Source organism: Felis catus, chromosome B2, assembly GCF_018350175.1.
Source record: "Felis catus isolate Fca126 chromosome B2, F.catus_Fca126_mat1.0, whole genome shotgun sequence".
NCBI classification, from domain to species: Eukaryota; Metazoa; Chordata; class Mammalia; order Carnivora; family Felidae; genus Felis; species Felis catus.
This window is the reverse complement of record NC_058372.1, coordinates 135,886,599-135,914,319: the sequence shown is the minus strand read 5'-3', so window position 1 is coordinate 135,914,319 and position 27,721 is coordinate 135,886,599. Positions and strand designations below refer to the sequence as shown.

Here is a 27,721-nt window from a genome sequence, read left to right as displayed (position 1 = left end):
ACAGTTTAAGGAGAGACACTGAGGGCTGGGGTGGGGGGGCAGGGGAGAGAATGTGCTAAAATATCAGTAACTGGTGGATTAGGTCAAGTGTATATGGGTGTGTGTATTTGTCCGCAGTTTTTAAATTTAAAAACTCATGTTTAAAAAACAAGTCAGTGTGATGTAATAAAAGGGAGGGGTACTGAGCTAAATTAGTAAATTTAAAAACGCGTAACAGTAAGTCAGGCTGGGCATGGTCCTAGATTGGATATTAGTTAGGGCAAACTAACAAAAGGACGTTTTGGCTTTTCTTGGGAAAATGTGAGTATGATTTGGGATTAGAGGAGATGGGATTTTCACCAAAACGAAAGAGTTGAAGGTTACCACATAGTATATACAATATGATCACATTTAACCCCCACCCCCCCAACACATACACACCCACCTCACATATGATCTCGGGGGGATGGAAATGTGATATATTTTAGTTTTGCTTGTATCAATTTCCCTCTAGAATATGTACTGCTTTCTCTAACAAAGAAGTCAATTAAAGTGAACACAGAAAAGGTCTTAATTGTAATAATACACTTAATGCCCACAGAAGATGAAGCTCAGTAATTATAAACAGTATGCATACCAACACATAGAACATATCCATAAATATGTGAAATACAGATATATTTGGAAAGACAAAAACAACATGCTTCCCCAAATCCGTAACTTCACCCAGCTTATAGGATCTTTCTTTCCCACGAGAATAGTTTTGTCCTTGATGTGAACTATTACAATCTGTGTCTACAAGTCTCCATCGCAGTACTGGGTGGGTTTTATTTTATTCTGCAGACCATAAGGAAGAGAAACTAAGGAAGCATTCTCATACTAAGCACATGGCACCGTGTGGACAGGGCCTTTGACCGTGACATCGTCGTCTCTACCTTTTTCTGTAAGGAAAAGCCAATTTGCATTGATTCTACCTGACATCAGCGTCTGAGGTAGCATTAAATAACAAATTCAAAAAAAACAACAGAGAACTCAATATTTTAGACAGAGAAGGAGGTCTGAAGAAAACCAAGGGTCTCACTATTTTCATCTGAAGTACACTTCCTGATTTCCCTTTAAAAAAAAAAAATCACTACGAAATACACGTTTCTGAGCAACTTGAAGCTTTATAAAGAATAAAGAAATAATCAGCACCCACACTGTGGCAAACATTCCAACAGAAAGAAAAATTGAGACTGTCTAGATGTATGTCATTGGACTTCCTAGAGTATCCCCGGACACTTCTTTCGAGTCAGGAGACAGACCTCCTCCAGAAGCCCTCTGGGAATGCTCTTCCCCATTATTTTTTGGCACCACGTATATAATCTTTTCAAATACAAAAATGCTGTAAATTTCCACGTGTTCCCATTATAAACCTGCTCGCGGTAAAGGTTAAAGGTTTCTTTGAATTAAGTCCACTTCCATGACATGAACTACTTTCTACAAATTTCCCCAATGGTGCAAGGACACGCACAAGAAAAACCTTCCACACACCCTTTTAACGCCACACAAGAGATGTGACCTTTAAAAAAAAAAAAAAAAAAAAAGGTGTCTACTACCGCTGAAAATACGCTAGAGAAAAAAAGTTAAACCCCAACAATAAAGTCCGTTCTCGTACAATTTTACTAATAATGCCCACGAATACACATTAAAAGTTTCCTGCCCGCAACGTAGGAGAGAAAAAGAACACTCCTCACCCAACCTTTCCAAAATTTATTAGAAAACGCGGAGACGTGTTGCTAACGCGGTGGGAGAAAACAGGTGGTGTACCTACCATCTTCCTCCCTGATTCCCCTCCATGCTCCCAAATCTGTTTCGATTTGAAACACTTTTTCTTAAATTCTGGGATGACTGGAATGTGTACGGTCAAAGCCAGAGAGACAAAGATTAACAGCTGTCAACCGGCAGAACAAAACAGCTATTGACCGTCCCGGCGCAGCCTGGCAATACGGAGTTGTTCTCTTTAGACAGAGTGATAGACGGGCTGAACACATTTTTTTAAGGATCACAAGAGATGTTTAAATCCAAACTGGTCTGCCGTGTCTTTTGACCTAAGGAATCCCAGGAGCTAATGCTGTCACAACAGCCTTCCAGACTGGGCCACTGCTGGCCCAGGAGGGGCCTTTGTGCTCTGGGTTAAGAGCCACACAGCAGAACTCAGCCCTCATTCCAGCTTCTACTTCCCTTCCGCGCCCTCCCGAACCGGGACAGACCTTCCAGGGAGGCTCTGCTTCCTAAAATACCTCTTTGATCACAAAGTGATGCTGCAACCTACCCCTAATGGCTGCAGGACTTCCGACACAATCTTCTACACCACCCAGCCTGGCAACCAAGGGTGAATTAGTTGCAGCCACCACCACGACCAACAAAAAAGCCAACTCCGACCACACCTTCCACCTTACAGGTGCCTGTTCTGCCCCAAACCACGGGCGATGGCTGGGAAACGCACTGGAACCTGGATTCCATCTTTCAGCCTCCTTTCCTGTTACGCAGTCGGCTACACATTCCCCACGGTGCGGCCGGACAAGCAAGGCCCGTCTGTCCTGTGCCACATCCCCCATTCGCTCTCTTCCAAGCTGTTTCTGGCCGTTGGTAAATGCTAGTGATTTTTTGAGACCTGTATCATGTTCTTTTTATCCTCCTGTGCAAAGACCTTCCCAGGTGACCCCGGCCGGCCACCACCTCGGGCCAAGCCCGACGCCCCTCTCACGCCTGAGTCCTCGGGCTGTGTCCTTTCCTGGCAGGAAGCGGCGTGCGTGCGGCCTGGGTCCGGGTGGGGTCACTGCTCTGGGAGCACAGGCTTTGGGCACATGCTCCACCGCCGCTCCGGCCCGCAGCAAACGCGACACGACACGACCCAGGAGCGGCAGGGCGGGCTTCGTATTCGAGCCGGGCCGCTGGGTCATCGGAACCCCGGGGCGTCGGCTGTACTGGGGCCGCCGGGTCCCTTCCCAACACCTCCCCGCGGGCTTCCATGCCGAGGGCTTGGTCAGAGCAAGGGAAAGGAGGCAGGCTGGAAGCCCCCACGCCGAGGGGTGGCCGGCACTCACGAAAGGTCCAGCGGGTGGCTCTCAAAGCCGACCCACCCGCCGCGTCCCCGGGCCGACAGCCACCAGGGGGCGCGCTACTCACAGCAAAGGTTACTCCACCAGGGCATCGTGTGCACCCTCCGGCAGGGGCGGCACCACAGGGCCCGAGAAGGCCCAGGCTTCTTCCCCCGGCTGCCCCATCGCAGGACGGACACCGGTGCCGATGCCGAGGGCGCCCCCTGGGGGCCACCGCGTGCGTCACAGAGGGCACAGTCTCCTCGTGGCCCAGTGGCCGAGGGCTTTGGTTTCACGGGCCTTCAAAGAAGGGTCCCTGGGGATCGGATCTCTTCAAACTCACGCACATTCGAGTACCAAAACTCTCGTGGCTAAATGACTGCCAAACCGCTAAACCTAAATACTGCCGGATCCCTGACCCGCCTCCTTATCTGGGCCAGAAGGCAGGTGGCCTCCAAAATCGCAATACAGGGCGATGGCTCAAGGGATAGTGGGATCTTGTGCATGAGTTTGTTCGGTTTCAAAAACTTCCAATGTCTTGAGTATTAGAACAAGAACCGGGGACGTCACGCAGATTCCCACCGCAAAGCTCTCATTTAGAGTCACAAAGGCTTAGGGTTTGAAGGGAGAGTTCACCTTGTCCCTCCAACTGGGGAGTAAATGGACTTCAAAAATGGTTATGTGGGAAATGCAAAATGGTACAAACACTCTGGAGGGCAGTTTGGCAGTTTCCCACAAAACTGCACATATTCTTACCATGTCCCGTGCCCCCTGGTACTTCACCCAAATGAGCTGAAAACACGTCCACACAAAAACCTGCATATGGATGTTTATAGTTATGTTAATAGCTTTATTCGTAACTGCATACACTTGGAAGCAACCAAGATGTTCATTATGTGAATGGATGAATAAACTATGGTGCATCCAGACAATGTAATATTATTCAGTGCTAAAAAGAAATGAGCCAGCAGAGCCATGGAAAAATATGGAGGAACCTTAAATGTGTACCACTGAATGAAAGAAGCCAATCTTTAAAGGGTATGTACTGTATGATTCCAACCATATGACATTCTGGGAAAGGCAAAACTACAGGGACAATAAAGAGGTCAGTGTTGCCAAAGGTTGGAAGCGAGGTAAGGATGAATCGACAGGGCACAGAAGATTTTTACAGCAGTGAAACGAGCTATCCCTCGACAACATGGTTTGAATCGTACAGTTCCACTTATATGCGGACTTTTTCACTTCCAGTGAACAGCAGGCTAATAGTAGTTAGGTTTTGAGGGGGAGTGAAAACTTGTATATGGGTTTTCAACTGGGGAGCCCTAACCCCCATGTTGTTCACGGGTCAACTATATACCATGAGGCAATACGGGTGGATACATAGGATTATCATATCATCTGTTCAAAACCCCAGAGTGAGCCCTAATATAAAGGACAGACTTTGGGGGATAATGACATGTCAATGTAGTTTCATCAATTGTAACAAATGTACCACTCTGGTGCGGGATTTGTTAGTGGAGGAGGGATTGGATAGCACATGTGAAGGGGGCAGGGCGCATATAGGAACTCTCTACTTTCTACTCGTTTTTGCTATGAACCTAAAACTGCTCTAAAAAAACACAGTCTATTTTTTTTTTTAATGGTCATAGGACTTGGCCAGTGTCATATAATGGGGGTGTGGCATCTCTGGGGGACCAAAGGCTGGAGAGAAACACTTAGAGAGTCAATGTATTAAAAAGGAACAAGGAGCACCTGGGTGGCTCAGTCAGTTAAACGTTCGACTTCGGCTCAGGTCATGATCTCGTGGTGAGTTCGAGCCCCGCGTCAGGCTCTGTGCTGACAGCTCAGAGCCTGGAGCCTGTTGCAGATTCTGTCTCCCTCTTTCTGACCCTCCCCCATTCATACTCTGTCTCTTTCTCTGTCTCAAAAATAAATAAACATTAAAAAAAATTTTTTTTAAAAAGGAACAAAAAAAAGTTTGTCTTTTTAAAGGAAAAATTAATTTCATACACTTTCAAAGTGCTAAAATTCTTACTTTCCATAAATCATGATAAGATTTCATAATTTGTCAATGTAACTTACGACAAGAAAAAGTATTTAGACATCTCAACTCCCACACTTGGATGGGAAAACTGCTATTATGTCTGATGTAGACAGCAATTTAAATTCTATCTATTGCAGTGTAAAAAGCAGTTTTTCATGGTTATAGTCATGCTATTAAAAAAAAGAAAGAGGGGCGCTTGAGTGGCTCAGTCGGTTAAGCGTCCGACTTGGACTCAGGTCATGATCTCATGGCTTATGAGTTTGAGCCCCACGTCGGGCTCTGTGCTGACAGCTCAGAGCCTGGAGCCTGCTTCAGATTCTCTGTCTCTCTCTCTCTCTCTCTCTCTGCCCCTCCCCCACTCACACTCTGTCACTCTCTCAAAAATAAACATTTTTAAAAAATAAAAAAATTAAAAAAAGAAACAAACAGCAGTGCTATCGACAATAGCCAAAGTATGGAAAGAGCCCAAATGTCCATCAACTGATGAATGGATACAGAAGATGCGATATATATGTACAATGGAACATTACTCAGCAATCAAAGAGAATGAAATCTTGCCATTTGCAACTACGTGGATGGAACTAGAGGGTATTATGCTAAGTGAAAGAAGTCAGAGAAAGACAAATACCCTATGACTTCACTCGTATGTGGAATTTAAGATAAAAAACAGATGAACGTAAGGGAAGGGGAGCAAAAATAGAGAGGGGGACAAACGATAAGAGACTCATAAATACAGAGAACAAACTGAGGGTTGCTGGAGGGGTTTTGGGTCAGCGGATGGACTGACTGGGCAAGGGGCATTAAGGAGGACACTTGTTGGGATGAGCACTGTGTGTTACATGCATGTGATGAATCACTGGATTCTACCACTGAAATCATTATTGCACAAAAAATTAATTAAAAATTAAAATTAAAAAAAAAACACATATATCCTACCCACCCACTCACGGATAGTGATTCTGAAGATCACTTGACCCTTATTTTGCAACCATTATGATAAAAACTGGATAAGGCAAGAATCAATTGGTGTCAGAGTATGCGGGATATTTACATGTTTAATAATTAAAAGGGTGGGAAGCCCTATACAGTGGAGAAATTGGGCAAGAACTTAACATTAACCGGGGCACCTAGGTGACTCAGTTAAGCATCGGACTCCCCTGATTTCAGCTCAGGTCATGATCTCATGGTTCCTGAGTTCGAGCCCTGCATCCGGCTTTGCACCGACAGTGTGGAGCTGGTTTGGGATTCTCTCCCTCTCTGCTCCTCCCCCACTCTCACGGGTACACACTCTCCCTCTGTCTGTCAAAATAAACACAGAGGGGAGCCTGGGTGGCTCAGTCGGTTGAGTGTCCAACTCTTGGTTTCCGCTCAGGTCACGATCTTACCGTTCGTGGGTTTGAGCCTCACATCGGGCTCTGTGCTGACAGCGTGGAGTCTGCTTGGGATTCTCTATCCGCCCCCTGCTAGCTCCCTCTCTCTCAAATAAATAAGCTTTAAAAAAAATCAAAAATAAATAAGTAACCTACAGGTAAAATAGGAGGAAAAAAAACACGCTAAGGAGGGTGGTGGAAGTGGGGAAGAGGAGAGCTATACATTCAAACACGTCAATGTCTTAAAGGAGAAAAGCTGTAGAAATGTTCCAGATTAAAAGAAGCTAAAGAATATGATGCGTAAGACTGAAGATGATCTTACAATGCAAGGTGAGAAACGCTAAAAAGGACACTGTTAAATTAGCTGACAGAATTTGAATAAGTATGGTACATTATATACTACTGTAATAATGTAAATATATGATGCTAATAACCATTCTCTGGATATAAAAGGGAGTATCTCTGAGCCCCTGGGTGGCTCAGTCGGTTGAGCGTCCAACTTCAGCGCAGGTCATGATCTCGCGGTTCGTGAGTTCGAGCCCCGCGTCAGGCTCTGTGCTGACAGCTCAGAGCCTGGACCCTGCTTCGGATTCTGTGTCTCCCTCTCTCTCTGCCCATCCCGTGCTTATGCTCTGTCTCTCTCTGTCTCTCAAAAATAAATAAATAAATGTAAAGAATATTTTTTAAAAAAGGAAATATCTCTATCCTTAGGAAATGACATAAGTATTTAAGAGGAAATGATGACTATAACTTATCTGCAAGAGGCTCAGAAAATTTTTCATCTCCTGCCTATGTAAGACATAACAGGAACTTGCATGCTGGTTTTTGGTTTTGTTTTCTTAACACAGAGAGCAAAAAACTAAATAAAGAGGCAAATGAGGTAAAATGCTAACAATATATGAATCTAGATTAAGGGTAATTAGGTGTTTCCTGTACTTGTTTTTTTTATTTTTGCAACTTTCTGTTAAGTTTGAAGTCATTGTTCAAAAAAAAAAAAATCACTCAAGGATGGGCTAAATAGAAAAAGGTGACTAAAAGGTACAAAATTTACAGTTATAAAAGAATCAAGGAGATTATTAATAGGAAAACTACTCTCTCCCAAACCCCCCAAAAAGAGACACAATTCAGGGAGAGGGGAAGATAAAAGAACAGAAGTTCTGGAGACAGACTGTGTTTAAATATCAGGTGCACCACATCTAGTACTGGGCCCTTGGGCAAATTTCCTGAAGTTTTTGTCCTGAATGTCCTCACCTGAAACATAGGTCACCTTTAGTACTTCCTGCTAAGGCTTCTTAGGAGGAAGTATCAGTCAGCTATCTATAAAATAATAAAACAAAAATTCTAATGGGTTTTTTCCCTTATTGTCGTCAAACAGAACTACTTAAGCATAATCTTTTTTTTTTTTTTCCAATTCCAAAAATGATCTATAAATTGCAGGAGATTTTGAAATTTGAAAAATTGGAAAATGACCTTCATAAAGACAATGTCCAGAGATGATCACTATTAAGGAACTGTGATAGCTTTTTCTGGGTAAGTTATTTAATAGTCTTCAAAACTATGATATAATGGCTGCATAATTTCTTTTTGCCTCCCCCTATTGTTAGACAATTCGTCGGTCCCAATTTTTCACCACCACACTCTGCAACAAATATTCACCTGTGTAAATCACTGTCCAAACCCCTGACCAGGTTTGAACAGAAGAGGGCAGTATTGAACAGCTTTCGGTTCTCCCAAACTGGAAACCTTGCAAATTTCCTAGACCAGAGATTCAAAAATCTACCATACATAAGGCTTAGGTGCCTTTTCAAATTCTGTATAGTTGAATGCCATGTTATACCTAAATTACCTCTTTGACTCCCATCACAGATACCGAGGGGGAAAATGGGGCACAAACACCTTGGGTTGGCTCCCTCCCTCTCCTTTTCTTTATTTGCACCGTGTGAGGATCCAGATCCTTTACCCCATTTTGGACCAAGGGCAAGTCTAACGCGGCCACAGCCTTTCTTTCTGTGTTGAACTCCTTCCCCTGCTTTCCCAGCCAGGCTGTACGCAGCAAAATGAAATCACCGCGCGTTTCCCAGGTGCTGCCTGAAGGGGGAGCTCTCCAGACACGACCATCCTCATTCCCATCCTTGTTCTAGCATGGGGTTAGCAGAAACCTTTTCACAGGTATTTTTAGGTGCTGTCTGCATGCCGGTTCTGAAAGAGTTAAAGATCACAGCATGGGGAGCAAGGCTGCTGGCCTGGAGGAGAGGACCACAGACCAGCAGGTTTGGCTGCTGGGAGTGAAGGCAGCTGGTGAGAGACAGAAGGCCAGGGATAATAACCTAGGAAACACAGACCAGTGTGTGCGCCGAACCCAGGCTCGGCACAGTGGAATCTATTCAAAACCACACTCAGAAACGTTTCATTAATAAATTTACTTTTAAATGACTTCAAAACCTCCTCTACTATAACTTTCAACACATCAGCTCCGTACAGGATCATCTGCTCTAGATTTGTCGGATTGGATAGGAAGAGGAAAATCAAAAAGCCCCGCTCATCGAAGCATCACTGATTGGGGGGATACACGTTCCTGGTGCCCAAAAAAGTCCTTCCCCAGAAACTAGTTTTAGAGTAGGCCTTTCTGATGTCACATGTCAGTATCTTTTCACTCATGGGGGATTTTGAACTGCCCAAATTACCCACTTTGAACACACTGCTGTTAATCCAGCTAGTTTCTCAAATGCCCCAAAAAAGCCCAAACACCGTGTTCGCTTATCCACTGCCACGGGGACTGGGCTAGAACCCCCCGCATTCTTACCTGGCATCAAAGACGGCACACAGGCTTGGACAGGAGGCCGGTTAATGTGTCCACTGGAAAAGCCTCCAGGAGGGAGAGTTGGCACATGAGAGTTCCCCCCACCACCACCACCACCCCACAGCCACTCACAAGGACGAGGACCGACTACAGTGCTCGCCATGGTCCACACACTCACAAGAACCACGTTTCACACCACTTTGCCGGGTACACGGCTTGTGTTGACGTGTTTTCCCACGTCGACCGTCAGTGGGAACAGCGTCACAGAAGTCTTGTTTCTCAAACAGACATTACCGCAGAAACCATGCATTTCTATTCCCTTTGTCTGGAAGGAGGCCCTAATCATGTGCGTGTGAGAGGGTGCATCTGTTGAAAACATTACATTGGAAATGCAAAGGATGCTTTTAAAAACTTGTTTCAATGTTTATTTTTGAAGGGGAGAGGCACAGTGTGAGCGGGGGAGGGGCAGAGAGGGAGGGAGACAGAATCCAAAGCAGGCTCCAGGCTCCGAGCTGTTAGCACAGAGCCTGGTGCGGGGCTCGAACTCACAAGCCGTGAGATCACTCACCTGACTGAGCCGCTCAGGCACCCCCAGATGACTTGTTTTTTAAACTTATTTTAGTGATCCCTACAACCAACGTGGGGCTCGAGCTTAGGAACACAGAATCAAGACTACACGATCCTCTGACAGAGCCTGCCCAGGTACCCCAGAGAAGATGATGTTGAAAAATGATGGGGGCGCGCCTGGGTGGCTCAATCAGTTAAATAAATGTCTGACTCTTGGTACTGATTTTGGCTCAAATCACGATCTCACGATTTGTGAGATCCAGCCCTGCCCCGGGCTCTGTGTTGACAGCATGGAAGCTGCTTGGGATTCTCTCTCTCCATCCCTCTCTCTCTGCCTCTCTCCTGTGTGCTCTCTCAAAATAAATAAATTCTAAAAAATTAAAAAAAATAAAAATGACGTACATGGGGCGCCTGGGTGGTTCAGGTGGTCACGCGTCTGACTCTTGATTTTGGCTCAGGTCACGAACTCAGTTTCATGGGTTTGAGACACAAGTCAGGCTCTGCACTGATGGTGTGGAGACTGCTTGGGATTCTCTCTCTCTCTCTCTCTCTCTCTCTCTCTCTCTCTCTCTGCCCCTCCCCTCTTTCTCAAAATAAATAAACTTAAAAAAAAAATGATGTACAAGGTGTTTTCATGCACTTAATTTTCTGAATATGCCCTAGAAGGAAAACCCTTAGGGTGACCCGACACAGTAGATCAATGCTGGACACAAAAGAAACTGCCAGTACAGCTTCTGGAAGCTGTCCTACCCGCAGAGACTTTGGGTAAGCTTGTTTGTCTTATGTTTCTCTAAGACAAATGAAGTGATATCCTTAAAAAGCGCAGACAGTGAAATGGAGAAGAAATGTGACGCCCAGTAGTACTTATTTTCTGGAGCGAACACCCATAACTATAGTTTCATTTTTAAAAGCATAAGCCATTATTCTCTTTACTACAACATAGGAAAGCTTATAACAGAGCTTTAATAATAATCTCCTATGTATTTCTTAATATTTTGTAAAACTTTGTCATAGTAAGCCCTCTCAAAGTTAAACAAAAACAAGAAGTCTATGGACCGGGGAATATTAATGAAGTCAAACAAATTGAGAATAGATGAAAAGTATCTTTAATGATGTCTCAAGGAATGAAAACTTGGGGGTGCCTGGGTGGCACAGTCAGTTATGTGGTAGACTCTGGATTTACGCTCAAGTCATGATCTCGCAGTTTGTAAGATCAGGCCCCACACCAGGCTCCACACTGACAGTGCATGGAGGCTGATTCTGCTTCTCTCTCTCCCTCACTCTCTCTCTCTGAACCTCCTCCACTCACACTTGCTCTCTCTCAAAATAAACTTTAAAAAGTTAAGAAAGAAAGAGAGAGAGAAAGAAAGAGAGAAAGAGAGAAAGAAAAAGAAAAGAAACAGAAAGAAAGAAAAAGAAAAAAGAAAAGAAAGAAAAAGAAAGAAACAGAAACAGAAAGAAAGAAAGAAAAAGAAAAAAGAAAAGAAAGAAAAAGAAAGAAAAAGACAGAAAGAGAGAGAAAGAAAGAAAGAAAGACAGAAAGAAAAGAAAGGAAGAAAGAAAGGAAACTTGAAAGCATTTCATGTATAGAAACCCACTTTGGTAGACAATGATTATAGCTTTTTAGGTGTCACTTTCTACTAAACAATGTTTAATCTCCAGATAAATGTCCATCTAGTCGATCCCAATTTTACGAAATCAGTCACAAGAGATCTATATTGTGCACGGGCCAATATACATTTTCCTTGTGAAAGTAACAATCCCCCAACTTCCCAAGTTTCAAAAGGGACATGATCCCCAAAAAGTCGCAGTGCTATTGTGGATGCTGTGTTCCTCCCAGACACCCCACTCCAATGTCCACATATGCAATCAACAGTTCCAGGACCCAAAACCTGCAGAGTCTCTTTTCACTCTTCCAAATACTTAAGAGATTAAGACATAAAAGTATAACTTGTTCCTTTTAGTTTAGAATTTTAAAGGAAAAAAAGTCTCACCTACTGCAAATGTTCAATGCTTTTATCCAAACGTAGCTCTCAAATTTCCATGGCTCAACTACTGTGATTTTTTGGTCAGAGAAAAAGTGCAATATTGCAAAAGCTACAACATTAACTGAACCAGCGCGCTGTTCCCCAGGCACATCGGGCCTGCTGGCTGCTGACATCTGGATCTGGTTAACTCTCTCCTACGATCTGCAACATTGTCCTGGAGTTTTTCCAGAAATTCTCTACATTCTAAATCCTTCCCTTATATCCTACACACCCACTCCCCTTGTTCTAATGCTCATTAACCACAAAACCTCAAAGGGGAGATGTTTAAGTGGGATTAAAACTCAGAGAGGCAAAACCCCATATCGGAGGCGTACAGGTGAGTCACCATTGGCCTTGGCCTCAGTAGTGATGTTCAATGGTTCCTTCTACATCTGGGCAGGTGAAAACGGGGGTAACACTGAACCAGTATTAACATCCCTTACACAGTGAGAAAGAGGCTCTTTACAAGGTACTCTACAGCCGTGCTTTTTCGTAGCTACGGAACACCAAGAAAAGCTTAGTTTTCATCTTAAAAAGAGGGTTAAACAGGGGCGCCTGGGTGGCGCAGTCGGTTAAGCGTCCGACTTCAGCCAGGTCACGATCTCGCGGTCCATGAGTTCGAGCCCCGCGTCAGGCTCTGGGCTGATGGCTGGGAGCCTGGAGCCTGTTTCCGATTCTGTGTCTCCCTCTTTCTCTGCCCCTCCCCCGTTCATGCTCTGTCTCTCTCTGTCCCAAAAATAAATAAATGTTGAAAAAAAAAATTAAAAAAAAAAAAAAAAGAGGGTTAAACAACCACTTTGTGCAGGATTCTCGCGGGGCAGAAGGATAACGGCCACACAGATCGGGCAGCTGGCAAGTCGCAGGTGCTTCTGGTGTATACCAAAAAGCCTCCAGGGGAGACACAAGCAGCCACGTGGAGGCTTCTCTCGTGATCCTGTAGTATGATTTGCATAGAGAAAGGCATTTTAAATCATCTAGAACTCGCACGAATGTTGGGATTCTTCCTTTCCCAGTTTACTTTAGAGATAAAGAGCAACGCTGTCCTAATTCCTCATGATAATCTACGGTTAGTCTCAATAACGTGCATGAGTTAGAACAAACAGGGAAGATATTTTCCAAGTACCTTTTGAACTTCAAAAAACGCTTCTTTTCCTGGCATACCATTAATAGGTTGGTGGGGAGAAGACACTGCCATCATCATTGTATCTGATCACGTTTGCTAATTTTTTTTAAGTTAAAAAAAATTATTTAAGTAATCTCTATACACAACATGGGGCTCGAACTCACAGCCCTGAGATCAAGAGTTGAGCCGCCCTTCTGACTGATCTGGCTAGACAGCCCCTATTTTCTAGTTTTTAAGCGAGGGGTTGCTCATGTGGTGATGAGGGTAAGATATCAAGAAAGACAAAGTATGTAATGTGAATATGCAATCAGTTTACAATTCAAGTTCTGCTGCCTTCATCTCACTCGTCTGTGTATGGGCAGTGGGGGAGAATAACAGCCCTTAAGGGACAGCTTTTCCCTGCTTCCAGAAAAGGAAATTCATTCCTAAGCACAAAAATATTATCAGTCCAATCCCTTCCTGTTCATTGTGAAATTTAAATGCTCCGTGCATAACATAGTACTGCCGAGGACTAGAACTCTCTTTCACATTATGTAGATGAGTAATCTGATATTTAATTAGCACTTAAGGCCAGTTTTTTTTTTTTTTTAATTTTTTTTTTCAACGTTTATTTATTTTTGGGACAGAGAGAGACAGAGCATGAACGGGGGAGGGGCAGAGAGAGAGGGAGACACGGAATCGGAAACAGGCTCCAGGCTCCGAGCCATCAGCCCAGAGCCTGACACAGGGCTCGAACTCATGGACCGCGAGATCGTGACCTGGCTGAAGTCGGACGCTTAACCGACTGCGCCACCCAGGCGCCCCTTAAGGCCAGTTTTAAAAGCCTTCATTGCTTTTCAAGATTCTGACCAACTAAAGACTAGTCACTATAAATCTTCCTTATCAGGTTAACTTTTAAAGGAAAAAAAAATGACAGTTCAAACTCCCTGTTATTTCTACTTCATCCACCACAAAATGTTTATTCGCTGTTCGATTTTTGGAGGTAAGAATTTCTGTACACCTCCTGGCATGAAATTTTGCCACATCCTCCATACCAACATGATAATAGAATTTAAGCTCAGAAAGTCATCAATCCAATTGCTTGAAGCTGCCTTTAAAAATAGTGCTTCCAACTATTTCTGTTCATTTGTCTATCTATGGGGATTATCTGAACAGTTTTTAGAAGCCCTACATGTACCCCAAGTTTGTTACCTATGAATTACTTTGAAAAAGAAACGCCTCCCTTCCCCGTAAGAAACTCGCCAAGTGATAAACCAGATAGGGAATATACTAAAGATTGTGCTACACGCAAAAAGCATCCAAAAGAAAGTTCTAATGACAGAACCCCACCCCCTAGCTGGGACACCCTACAAACCACCCTCCCAGGCAGCCTCTCTCAGGGTTTGGGATTTCTAGGTTTCATTCACAGTAAAGTCACGAGCTAGAAAAAATTAAAAATTTTGTTTTCAATTTATTTTATTTTGTATAGTCTATTCGATGATAGATCTTAGGTATCTCGTAAGCCCTCATGCTATAGAAATGGTAGAAAGGCTTACAGTATTAACTTGAGGAAGGAATTCTGAGGAAATCTCCAAGTAAACAAGCTAATCTATAGGAAGTGAGAGCTATTTTTAGTTTTGCTACACTTTCACATTCATTTAAAATTCCACAGAAGAACCAGGCTTTGCAGAAGCAATTACATTGAGAAAAATGTAAAGTCTAGAAATTCTATACTGCCCTTTTAAGAAAATACGTAGATTTGGTGAGTGGTCTCAAATAGCAACCAGCTGATCTTAGAAATCTAAATTAGCAAATGGGAGTTTTTTTCTTCCTGATGAGTGGCAAAGGGAGAGAGAAGGAGAAAACAGGCAGGTTCCAAAGGAGTCAGGCTACAGTACAATTGGATTAATGATCAAATAAATACAATTTAGAAAAGTTGTCAGTACCTTCTCCAAGTCTGATAGATAGATAGATAGATAGATCTCTCTCTCTCTCTCTCTCTCTCTCTCTCTCTCTATATATATATATATATATATAAAACTCATTTGCTAGGGGTAGGAATTAAATATCAAAATTCATGCTCACAACTAGATTTCTAGAAAGGACGCTTTAAAAACATACATTCTTACTATTAGTGCCTAAATGCTGCTACCTGCTAGCCCATCAACCTTGTACTATGTGTTCATTAAAGCCATCATTTAAACCACAGCTAACATTTTAGACCCGCCCCCACCCCATCAATCGCCAAGTGCACCTTCACTGAAAGTTTCTAATAATCAGGTCAAAAGGCCAAATAGCGTGATTATCTCAAAACCAGGAATTTACTTTTTTATGGCTACAAGAGATTAGGTTAGGCTTTCACACCGATTTTTCCAATGCGCCCCCATCCACCACGTCTCTCTCTTCAGCTGGTGTTCTCCCGCCCCTGAAAAACTACACTGAGAGTCTCCCTTAAGTACCTACAGGAAGTCTCCCGCCGAGGCGAAAGGAAAACGCCGGGTGTGTCGGGTTCTTGCTGAGCCAGAGAGCGAATGCTCTTCTGATTGGCATTCGTGTCCGTCTGCCGACCTTCCCATCGGTGTGTTCAGCCACGGACCTCGAAACTCTCCACCCAAACGCAGGTGAGAGGCGAAGGGCGCACGTATTCCACCTGCTACGGGGACAGAACGCAACGGCCCCGCTCCCGCCTTACCTGTGATGGTGATGATGCCCAGCATAGTTACCAGCACACCCGCAGGTGAGACCAGCGGGTCCTGGCCGGCCTTTGGCGGCGGGCTGACGCGCCACGCGGTCTTGCCAACCCCGTGCGGCCTCGCTGCGATCAGAAAGGAGTAACCGCCAAGCCACCCTCAGAGGATCCGGGACAACGAAAGGTGCCTTCGGAGCTGCGGCAGAAAGGGGCCGAGGGTGCATCGCGCCCGCTAATTATAGGAGGCCCCACCCCCGGCCGCCCACCCGGCGGGGGGCTGGGACCCCGCCCCCCGCGCGCGCTGGGACTTGGCACAGCGCGGGCGTCACGTGCTTCGTTTTAAAGGCGAGGAGCCCTCCCCCGCGCTGGTCTCCGTTAATGGTCAGCGAGGCTCTGCAAAGCGACCCGGGGAGGGTTTAAAAGTTGCTGGGATGCATAACCCAGAGTCAGCAACATTTTATCAGAACCGTCACTTCATTCCTGGCGCTGACTTACGACTTCTGTGTCTCAGCTTTTAGCCTTACTTAAAGCAAATAACCGCACAGATACTACGTTCTACGGCCAGTTTTTACAGCACGTCCTGTATCCTGGTTTGTGTGAAGGCTGATGAGGTGCAAAGCACTGTTTGCTTTTTAGCACCCAGAATATTTCATATTTTCACCATGTTTGACACACACAAGGTGCGCTGATCTGGGGATGGCCACTGATCTCGGCTGTTCCATTTCTTGGTCTTTGAGATGGGCGGTTACAAGGCAAACTCTGTGTCCCCAACACTGGATCGAGGAAACTTTTTTTTTTAAACATTTTTATTTACTTTTGAGAGACAGAGACAGAGTGTGAGCAGGGGAGGGGCAGAGAAAGAGGGAGACACAGAATCGGAAGCAGGCTCCAGGCTCCGAGCTGACAGCACAGAGCCCGACGGGGTGGGGGTGGGGGCGGGGGACTTGAACCCACCAACGGTGAGATCATGACCTGAGCTGAAGTTGGACGCTCAACCAACTGAGCCGCCCAGGCACGCCCCTCGAGGAAACTTTTAAAAAGCCCAAATACTTGAGCAATAGGTCTGTATTTTATTTTTATGATGTAAGTTAACTAAATTTTTAGATCAAACTATGCCATCTTCCAAAATGCAGACACTGTCCTATCTCTAATATACAAGCAATGCTGCATGGAAATCGGTCAGAACCTACATTAAAAATTCTGAAAATTTCAGGCAGCCCTGAATTCTTAACATTTTTTCCCCCTGAAACTTTAGAATGTTCTACATAAAAACACAAGATAAGTGATAAACAAGTCTTACAATTCTGACCCTCTTTTCTATGCCAATTTTCTGTTAGGGTAGGTCTGTGTAGGCTCCCTGGCTGTGCCGCCTCCTTTTCCCCCTTGTACTATTTATCACCACATGCCTTGCCTGCCTGGCCCCCTTTACCACAGGCTCTTCCCCTGGGCAAACATAAGAACGGTTTACTATTGCTCTTCTCTTCAGACGGAGAAGCTCAGATCTTGTTCATTACTGGGTGGGGGTCAGAGAGAGGCCTGGGGTGGACCAGAGTGGGCAGAGTAAAGAGAAGGGTGGGGGAGAAGGGTCGAGAAAAAGCTGAGCACAGAGATGCTGGCTGGAACTTAGTTGCTTCTTCTGGCCACCAGGAGGCGCAACACACCAGGGTCAGGCCTAAACTGAGCAGAGTTACGGCGGCAACGTTCCCAGCAATCAAGCCCTGTTAACCAAAATCAGTTTCAGCCTCTCCACTGACCGGGCTTCTCTTCCATCCCAGCAAACACCCAGCCTGGCCGTTAAGGGCCCGTGGGAACAGGGAGTGATGAGCTCCTTGTCCTAACGGCTGGGATCTGATTCCCAAAGCAAGCCACTTTCTAACCTTTCATCTTCTCTAGAAGACTCTTAACTCGGGTTCACAAACAGCTTCAATTATATTGAGAGTCTGGTTGTGTGTGAAATACTGCCGGTGGAACGGTCCGGTCCCTCTGTAGTGCACAGTTAAGGGGTCGGGTCACAGCAGCTCTGTATTTCTCCCCTCTCCCCACCTACACCTGCAGCCCCAGCCCTGGGGAGTCCTGGCTGTAACAGATCATGGATAAAAGAGACTCTGGAGGCTGCACTGGTGGTCTGTTACATTAAATGACTGGTCTACAGCCTTCCTAAGCATGTGTATCAGTCCAAACAGTGTGTCCCCCCGTCCCTCCCGCCCCCATGGAGCCCACACCACTTCTTCAACTGTCCCAGGAGCCCCGACTACCTCGGGGACCTAAGACCTCACTACTCAGCACTAGCTGTCGGGGACAGCACATGGCCATCATCTGCCACCTCTGAAATACACATGTCCCACTTACGGGTACGTCGTGTTGATTCTGACCTTGCTTAACTGTGCTACCAGCTCCTTTCCTTCCTGGAAGTCTAACTTCTAACAGAAGGACCGGCACCAGAAGCTCCATGAGCTGGACTGGAGGAAACTTCACTAGTTACAAATTTAAGGCCCCGAACAACACTTGCAAAGATAAATGGAGGGGCAACTGCCGGGGGGGGGGGGCAGGGCTCAGTCCATTGAGTGTGCCTGACTTCAGTTCAAGAAGTATCTCACAGTTCATGAGTTCAAGCCCCACATCAGGCTTGTTGCTGTCAGTGCAAAGCCCGCTTCAGATCCTCTGTTTACCACCCGCCCCCCAGCTCTGCCCTTCCCCCTCTCAAAAATAAATAAAAATTAAAAAAAAAAAAGATAAATGTACTGCTGTGTAATTTTGTTAAGCTTTTTCTTTTTAAGACACTGGTAAAGATACTAACACATCTAATCTGCTATTCTTATAGAAGTAGTTAAAACCACAAGGCAGGGGCGCCTGGGTGGCTCAATCGGTTAAGCGTCCGACTTCGATTCAGGTCACGATCTCGCGGTCCGTGAGTTCGAGCCCCGCGTCGGGCTCTGGGCTGATGGCTCAGAGCCTGGAGCCTGCTTCGGATTCTGTGTCTCCCTCTCTCTCTCTGCCCCTCCCCCGTTCATGCTCTGTCTCTGTCTCAAAAATAAATAAACGTTAAAAAAAATAATAAAAAAAAAAAACACAAGGCAGAGAGCAGAGCAAGAAAGGTGGCAAGTTGTTGACTCTCAGCAGATAGTTCTCCTTTGATCTCCACCTCTAAGAGTAACCCAAGGACAGGGCGTGAGTGGCAGCTGCTGGCTAAGCCTCGGTGTGTCTGCATTTACAAAGAAAAGTCATCAATCAGGATGAAAGCAGAAGTAAAGATCAGAACTAGGGTCAGTATACAATGCAGCAAACTTTTTCTTTTGTTATCACTTCCATTCCTTGTTTTTATTAAAGCAAAATTATAGGGGAAGAGACCATCACCCAAAGCACAAATTATGTTCTGGAAGATACTTACCATATCACAAATAGGTAGAGGACAGAAAAGGTGTTTTCCCAAATCTGCATGGTTTGTTCAACAAATCTTTGCCACATTCTGGCTCTGTGTTAATTATGCTGTGCACCCAGGGATACAATTAGAGATTATCCTTGGCCCTGGGGAGGTCATCTGGTGGCAGACACATCCGGAGGCCAAAGTGGGCACACTCTAATGTAGCTCACTTCAGAAACTATCCGAGCTAGCCTCTGACAGCACAGGATGTGTGAAGGGGTCAGCCCTCCCAGTCCTCCCAGGGAGGCGCAAAGGAAGACAGTCCACGCAGAGGGAGTGCCGTGAGCAAAGGCAAGGAGGACAGGACAGTTGGTAAATGATGAGTTCCTTATAGCTTCAAGTTCAGAGTACATGGCGAGAACAATGCAAGGGAAGGGACAGAGATGGTAACTGAAATGAGAACGAGAAGTACATATCTGGGGCTTTTGAATTTGAATGACCACTTAATAGCTTTGTAACAAACAACCCCATTAAAAAAAAAACGGGCAAAAGGATCTACGTAGACATTTCTCTAAAGTACATGCACAAATGTATACACAGTGAGCACCTGAAAAGACATTCAACATCATCAGCCATTAGGAAAATGCCAAACAAAACCATGAGATCCAATTTGCACCCACTAGGCGGGCTATAATCAAAAAGATGGCCAATAACGAGGAGTGGAGAAATCAGAACCTTTCTACATTGCTAGCGGAAATGTCAAATGGTGTAGCTGCTTTGGAAAACAGCCTAGCAGTTGTTCACAATGTTAAACACAGATTTACCATTATGACCCAGCAGCTCTACTCCTAGATACACACCCAAGAGAAACGAACACCTACATCCACACAAAAACTTGCACGGGAATACTGACGACAGCATTATTCACAGTAGCCCACACTAGAAGCAACCTAAATATCCATCAACTGATGCATGGAAAACTAAGTTAGGTATATCATACAATAGCATGTTATTCAGCAGTAAAAAAGGAATTAAGTATACATGCTATTACATGGATAAAGAATGAAAAAAATTGCTAAGTGAAAGAGACTAGTCACCAAAGAGCACATACTGACATAAATTCACTTTTATTTACTTAATTTATTTTACTTGGGGGGGGGGGGGGGTTGCATGCAAGCTGGGGAGAGAGGCAGAGGGAGAATCCCAAGCAGGCTCCGTGCTCGGTGCAGAGCCCGACGTGGGGCTCGATCCCACAATCCTGGGATCACGACCTGAGGCAAGATCAAGAGTCAGATGCTCAACAACCGACTGAGCCAACCTGGTGCCTCTAATTCCATTTATGTGAAATATCCAGAATAGGCAAACTGACAGAAAGTGGGCTAATGGGTGCCTAGAACCAGGGAGGTGGGGAGAGAGGGACTGACTGCTAACAGGTTTGGGGGTTCTTTAGGAGAGGATGGAAATGTTCTGAAATTCATGGTGGTGCTGGTGGTACAATCTGCCTCGGTCTGGGGGGCAGTGGGGGAGGGAGGGCAGGCCCAGCAGACAAACAGCCAGTAGAAGGACACCATAAGGACACCTCTCTTTCCTGAGAGGGAGGGGACAGGGGCGCATACACCAGAACAAGCACCGATACCACGTTCCTTCACTGCCTCCAAGAGGGCTTGAGTATTAAACCCAAATATGAAATGTGGGGAAATGGGGAGATAGACACCAAACCCAGGTCTCCCCACCCCCTTTCACTGCCTTTCCAAGATGGCCGTAACTTGGAGGAGAATCAACCAACAACCCGTAAGTCGCTTCTTTTTTCCTATGGCTGGAAGAGAGCAGGTGAAATCAAAGGGAGCGTTGTTCACCACTGTGACTCTAAAAGGCTTCAAGGTAATCTAAGGATGAGCTCAAAATTGCAGAAAGAGAGGAACACAGACACTGTCTCAATGACATTAGCAAGTCACATGCAGGATGGGTAGGTTCTCCTGGGCTCTGTCCCCATGCTATATACCCAGACAAATACCAGCTAATTGAATCTTACGGTCCAGCTGAATTGGACATGTTTATATAGAGACATGGCTATTCTGACTCAAAGTCCTCAACAAATAATCTGAAGAGTTCCTCAAGGGGAATGTTGTAGACACCAAATGAGAGACACAGGTTTATGTTTGAGAATGTTTACTGCTTGGGATGTACAATATTAATTTTTTTTTCAACACTTATTTATTTTTGGGACAGAGAGAGACAGAGCATGAACGGGGGAGGGGCAGAGAGAGAGGGAGACACAGAACCGGAAACAGGCTCCAGGCTCTGAGCCATCAGCCCAGAGCCCGACGCGGGGCTCGAACTCACGGACCGCGAGATCGTGACCTGGCTGAAGTCGGACGCTTAACCGACTGCGCCACCCAGGCGCCCCGGGATGTACAATATTTAAAAAAGCCCATGTGTCCTACTAGTAGGAAAATGGTGTATCTCATCCCTTCGGTGGAATATTTGGCAAAAACAACATATTTGAAGTAGTTGATGACAAGGAAAATGGCTACATCAATATATAAGTTCACACCTTTATTCAGGATAAAAGCAGGGTATAAACTATATATTGAATACAATCTCAATGTTGCTTTTTATTACGTATGTATTTTTGAGAGAAACAGCATGGACGTGAGCGGGAGCAAGGCAGAGGGGGAGGGAGAGAGAGACTCCTAAGCCCACTTGGGGCCCAATCTCCCGACCCTGAGATCATGACCTGAGCAGAAATTGAGAGTCAGATGCTTAACAGAGAGAGCCATCCAGATGCCCCGCAATTTTGCTTTTTAAAATTTATATGTACCAAAAAGAATTAAAAGAAAAGAAAGAGAAGAAATAAGATAAAATAAAATGCATATGTACCTGAGGCTGAGGAAGAAAACCCAGAAAGAAAAACAACAAAAGCCAACCACAGTGGAATTACGGGCAATCTCTATCTCAGCATTTTCCTACATTTTACAAATCTTCTACAGCTTTGTTACTTTTATGGTCAGAATGTGAGCATATTAGATGCCTGCCTCTGGGTTGGACAGGGTGGTCCAGCACTCCCAGACCTTGAATCTAGGAGTACTTCTGATATTCTATAAAAAAAAAGCACAGTGGTCCAAATGATCCTGATCTTCAACTCTCCAACCACTGGAACATACAAATTAGCGAGCTAAAAGCACATTAAATTTTCAGTGTGATCTTTTAAAAATTATGAAGTAAGAAAAACGTGCCTTACTACCAGATCTGGTCGGATACATGAACAGGAATCAATTATTTCCTGAATGCCTTGTGTTCAAATCTTCGATTCATTTTAAGCCTGAATATCTCTGTCTTTGGTATTGCCCAAAAGTAGAGTCTGAAAAGCTAGCTTCTAGTTCTGCTTCTGCTAGCTATATGGCTAGGGGCAAAGTATTTAAGTCTCTGGGCTTCAACTGATTGGGGGAATAAATATGTCACCCAAAGTAATGTTATTCTGAGGTTAACACCAGCACTACTGAGTATATTTTAGAAGCAGAATAAATGTTAGCTATTAACACTTATTAATATTTGTCACTGTAAACCATGCATCTCTCAACAGGGGTGATATTGCTTTCAATGGAAAGAAAACTGGTTCATGAGGAGGAGGCTATGTGTATATGAGGCATAGATAGATAGATAGATAGATAGATAGATAGATAGATAGATAACCTAAACCGATACACAATTCATCTATGCTATTCAAATTTTAGGGGGTGCACTAGGAAAATATCTAAAAACATTCCTTTCTGGAGTGATAATGAAAAGAAGGTTGAGAAATAGTCTTTAATACAGATAAGCCGCATTTTAAAGAATTCTTTGAAAAATACTTCTGGAAAGGCAAGAGTGCTACTTTTTCATCAGTTTTTCAGAAATGCATGGTAATAAGAGAAGTATCACCTTGTGCTAGAAGTAATCATTCTGAGCACCTTTTCCTCTCGCTTTTCCAGAGAGGATCTTAATTTGCCTGGAGTCTTAACCAAAGGAATCAAGGGGTTGGGGGGGGGCGGGGTGGCCAGGGGGGACAAGCTGAAGGTAGACTCGGAACAATAATAGTTATTTACCCCCCACCCCCACCCCCAGAGCCCACTAGCATTCGGCATCTGTCCTCCTGAACCACGGTGTGAATCCCCAAGCAAGCAACATACACAACTTCCAATTTTCTAATAGCCGCATCAAAATGAATCTGAAAAAATGAGGTTAACCTAGTATCAACATAATATTACGGCAACCTGTACTCAATATGAAAAATCACTAATGAGATAGTTTACATTCCTTTTTTTTTTTTTTTTTGGTACTAAGTCTTTGAAACCCAGTATGTATTTCACTCACAAGGCACAACTCAAATAGGATTAGCAAAATGTTCCAGTGCTATGTGGCTGCAGCACAGCTCTGAAACTACAAAATACTGAACGTTCCCCTCTTTCTGCACTTTTCCAATGACAATCCTATCCTGCTTTAATCTCCTAGCTTTCTGGACAGAAATTACAAGACACCCAATCACAGAATTGCCCTCACTACTTCAGGGTCCAGTTTAGAGTTGACCCTTTCCACCCTCCTAGAATTATCTAGCATTAGCCCAGATCCTATAACAAGGCCCTTCCACTTCCCCATTACAAAGACTTCCATGCAGGAATCCTCCCTTGGTTTAGCACTTAAATAAATCTAACTTGGTTGGACTACAGATGAGTTCCTGGTGGCCTCAACGTGGCAAGGAATTAAATTCCCATTGATGGATTTAGTTGGTACACCCGTCTTTTTCGTCATCTCTTAATTTGTTAATATATTTGAGTTAATGTTTCAATCTATTACTTTTCCCACCAACTTTCATTATAATCATACACAATGAAAAAGTGCTTTCAATGATTTGTTTTCATCTAAAAGGTCAACTTACTAGTATATTTAGACCAGCTTCAAAAATAAATGCAAAGCAAAAATCGACATTTGCAGGAGAAATCTATTTAATCGTGTAGTCACATGAATTACAATTTAGTTGCAAAGATGACTTTTTTTTACAAATCTGGAGTGTGATAGTTAAAAGCATGTACTTTTTTTTTTTTAAGTCAATGTAAAATTTACCGCTCAGATAAAGAGTAAATTCTGGATGACAGGAGGTTTAACTTCTACTCCAAGAAACATACTCCTGGATCACCAAGATTTAATGCATAAACTTCAAGGTCAGGAAAAGACAGAAAACGTAAGAAATTTGACGTGGTAACTGGTTTGACCCCCTCAATATACCTGCGTCCTAAACTATCAGTGGAAAAAGTAATTCAACTTATGCTACAGAAATCGCCTTTAAAAGCCTGACTGGGGCGCCTGGGTGGCTCAGTTGGTTGAGCGTCCGGCTTCGGCTCAGGAGCCAGGGGGCGAGGGAAATGGGAAGTTGTGGGGGGTTAAAAAAAATTTTTTTTAACATTTATTTAGTTTTGAGAGGGTAGGAGGGGCAGAGAGCGAGGGAGACAGAGAATTCAAAGCAGGCTCTGCTGAGAGCCCGATCCTGACTTCAGCCGAAGTCTGTGGAGCAACCGACTGAGCCACTCAGGCACCCCGGAAGTTGTTTTCAATGTACAGAAGTTCAGTTTTGCAAGATGAAAACGGTTTTGGAGATGGATAGTGGTGATGGCCATACACGGGAATGTACTGAATGCCACTGATCTGGGTGCTTAAAAGTGGTGAGGTGGGCAAATTTTGTTATGTGTGTCATTTTTTATTTAAAACAAAAAGACCCTAGGTCTCCCCTCCCACATTCTGCATAGCCAGATGCTCTTCACTGATCTACCCCAGAGGTGACTGGAGTGCACCTGAGTCTGGGAGGTGGGGGAACAGACGCTCAAAGGCACACCAAAGCCCACTGTCCTGAAAAGCAAGTGGAGTTTATGCACACCGCTCCCAGACTCTCCCCTACTGGGCTCCAAAGAGGAGACTGAACACTCCAGAAAACAAGAGTCTTCTTGGGGCAATTTGACCAGCCCAAGAAAAGAGATGTTAAGATCAACCAGATCACCTTTCCGGGATGGCCACGTTGTCCCAGTAACACAAGTCCTAAACAATTTTTAAATATGACAAAACAGCCCCTGAATCAGACATGTAACAAAAACACCTATTATAAAAGACCAAAAAAAAAAAAAAAAAAAAAAGCAATTTGGAAGAGACTGAGGCTATGCAGAGAAATAAACTTTCAAAGAAATCCTCAGAGAGATATTGCAGCCAAGAAAAAACAGGATACTTCAAAAATGAATTGTTTAGGAAAAAAATCAGTTCTTAGAAATTAAAAACAAAAATAACAAAGTTAAATCTAGTCTTAAGACATTTTCCCAGAAAACAGAGCCAAATACAAAGAGATAAATAATAAGAAAAAAAGGTTTTGATTAGGACCATTCTAGAAGGTCTAAAATCTGAATAAGAGTAATTCCAAAAAGACAACAAAGAAAGAGAGGAATGGATGAAATAATTTCCCAGAAGCGAAAGGCATGGGTTTCTCGACTGAAAGAACTCCTAAGAACTCAGCTTGTTGGATAAATGGATTCACATGGAGATCCATTGTTGCAAGATTTCCAGAAGACTTTAAGAAACCATGAGCCATCCGAGGGATTAAGAAGCAGATTCCAACAGTGACACACGTATCAAGACAACACTGACAGAATCCTAGTATGTTCGAGTGCATGAATGGAAATTAACACGACTGGGTGGATGTTTAAGGCCCACACTGGACACACATGAGAAAAATGCTTCTCTGTTGTAAAAAGTTCATTCCCTGAGCTTAGACAGTGAGGCCACTAGCTGGTGGCTCTGCAGGAAGCTACCAATGTACAAACTAAAGCATCTTTCATTCATTTGTGACAGGCAATGATTTGGAACTAAGTGGAGGTCATCTTACTGATATCTTCAGCTACTGCATCAAGTCACGCAAGGCTGTGTGCTTATGATCACGATGAGTGAATGCCAAAGAGTGACTTTAATTCCAACATTAGAAATACATCAAAGTATACTGACATTTTCTTCCCTCTATTTGGCTTTAGTTCGTTTAGCAACATCCTTGGTAAGGAGCCCCCTTCATCTGCTTCTCCATCAATGTACTTGTCTCCACTCCAAGCAATTCTTTCAGTACATCATACTTGGTATAAAGCAAAACCGAGTTCTCACGTTTTCAAGAGGCTGAGGGGCGCCTGGGTGGCTCAGTCGGTGGAGCGTCCGACTTCGGCTCACGTCATGATCTCACGGTCTGTGAGTTCGAGCCCCGCGTCGGGCTCTGTGCTGACAGCCCGGAGCCTGGAGCCTGCTTCGGATTCTGTGTCTCCCTCTCTCTCTGCCCCTCCCCTGCTCATGCTCTGTCTCTCTGTCTCAAAAATAAATAAAAACATTAAAAAAATAAAGAAAGGGGGCGCCTGGGTGGCACAGTCGGTTAAGCACCCGACTTCAGCCAGGTCACGATCTCGCGGTCCGTGAGTTCGAGCCCCGCGTCAGGCTCTGGGCTGATGGCTCAGAGCCTGGAGCCTATTTCTGATTCTGTGTCTCCCTCTCTCTCTGCCCCTCCCCTGTTCATGCTCTGTCTCTCTCTGTCCCAAAAATAAATAAAAACGTAGAAAAAAAAAATTTTTTTTAAAAATAAAGAAGCTGAGAAATAAACTCTTCTTAAAAAGCAGGAATATTTATTTCTATTTATTTTTTTAAATTTTTTAACGTTTATTTATTTTTGAGACTGAGAGACAGAGCATGAACGGGGGAGGGGCAGAGAGAGAGGGAGACACAGAATCGGAAGCAGGCTCCAGGCTCCGAGCCATCAGCCCAGAGCCCGACGCGGGGCTCGAACTCACGGACCGCGAGATCGTGACCCGAGTCGAAGTCGGACGCTTAACCGACTGAACCACCCAGGCGCCCCAAAAAGCAGGAATATTTAAATTGAAACCCAGTTGTGCTTGGCAAGTTTCCATCAAGCACATGCATACTCGAAATACATAATAAGCACTGGCATTTTTCTTTAAACGTGAGACAGCTTATTTTCTCTGGAAATGTTTTGCCTAGAGAAGAAAAGATTAAAGGAAAGACAGGATAAATGTTTTCAAATACTTAGAGGGCTACCATGTGGAAAAAGGAGGTGAGTCCGTTCTATGTAGTTCCAGGAGGCAGTCCTGGGAACAGAGAAGAGCAGGTTTAAGCAGAAGAGCCGCCTGTATGGGGGGGCAGAAGCCTGGTCTAGACCACCTCCAAGCTCCCTTTCACTAAGGCCACTAAACCAGATTTTGCAGATCATGCAGGCAAGTGTTCGGGGCTGAACTGTGCCCTCTGCACAGTTAAAGCCTGAAACCCCCAGCATAGCAGAAAGCGCCTGTGTTTAGGGAGGTGATTAATTTAGAGAGAGATCCCTGTCATGGGCCAAATCCAACCTGACGGCATCCTTATAAAAAGCATGAGACACACCAAAGCCAGGGTTGTGCATACATAGGGGAAAGACTGAACACAGCCACAAGGAGAGCCAAGGAGAGGCCTCGGGGAAACTGAACCTGCTGACACCTTGAACTTGGGACTTCACAGCCTCAAGAGTTGTGAGAAAATAAATTTCTGTTTAAGCCACCTGTTCTGTACTATTTTGTTGGGGCGGCCCTGGGAAACTGATAAAGCCTGATACAAGGATAACCGCCCTGTGTTTGTCTGTCTCTAAACGCTGGTGTCCATGT

The 27,721-nt window shown here is 44.5% G+C and overlaps 1 protein-coding gene and 1 long non-coding RNA gene across 6 annotated transcripts in view; one reads left to right on the top strand and one right to left on the bottom strand.

The window, feature by feature from the left end:
- AKAP12 (A-kinase anchoring protein 12) overlaps positions 1-27,721 on the bottom strand; it is a 100,876-nt gene that overhangs the window by 8,805 nt on the left and 64,350 nt on the right. For 2 of the 5 annotated variants that reach the window (XM_045058212.1, XR_006598403.1), the window contains exon 1: positions 2,294-3,045. The exons of 1 other annotated variant lie outside the window; for it this stretch is intronic. In XM_045058212.1, the coding sequence (XP_044914147.1) occupies positions 2,294-2,579 (286 nt within the window). In that variant the 5' untranslated portion in view covers positions 2,580-3,045. Of the gene's footprint in view, positions 1-2,293; positions 3,046-3,150; positions 3,523-15,664; positions 15,887-27,721 lie in introns of those variants that run through there. 2 more of the 5 variants (XM_045058213.1, XM_045058214.1) reach the window with 2 other exon arrangements.
- LOC109499971 lies at positions 36-2,632 on the top strand. Its single transcript, XR_002157586.3, has 2 exons — positions 36-300; positions 823-2,632. It is a non-coding gene; the product is annotated as an uncharacterized LOC109499971 (long non-coding RNA).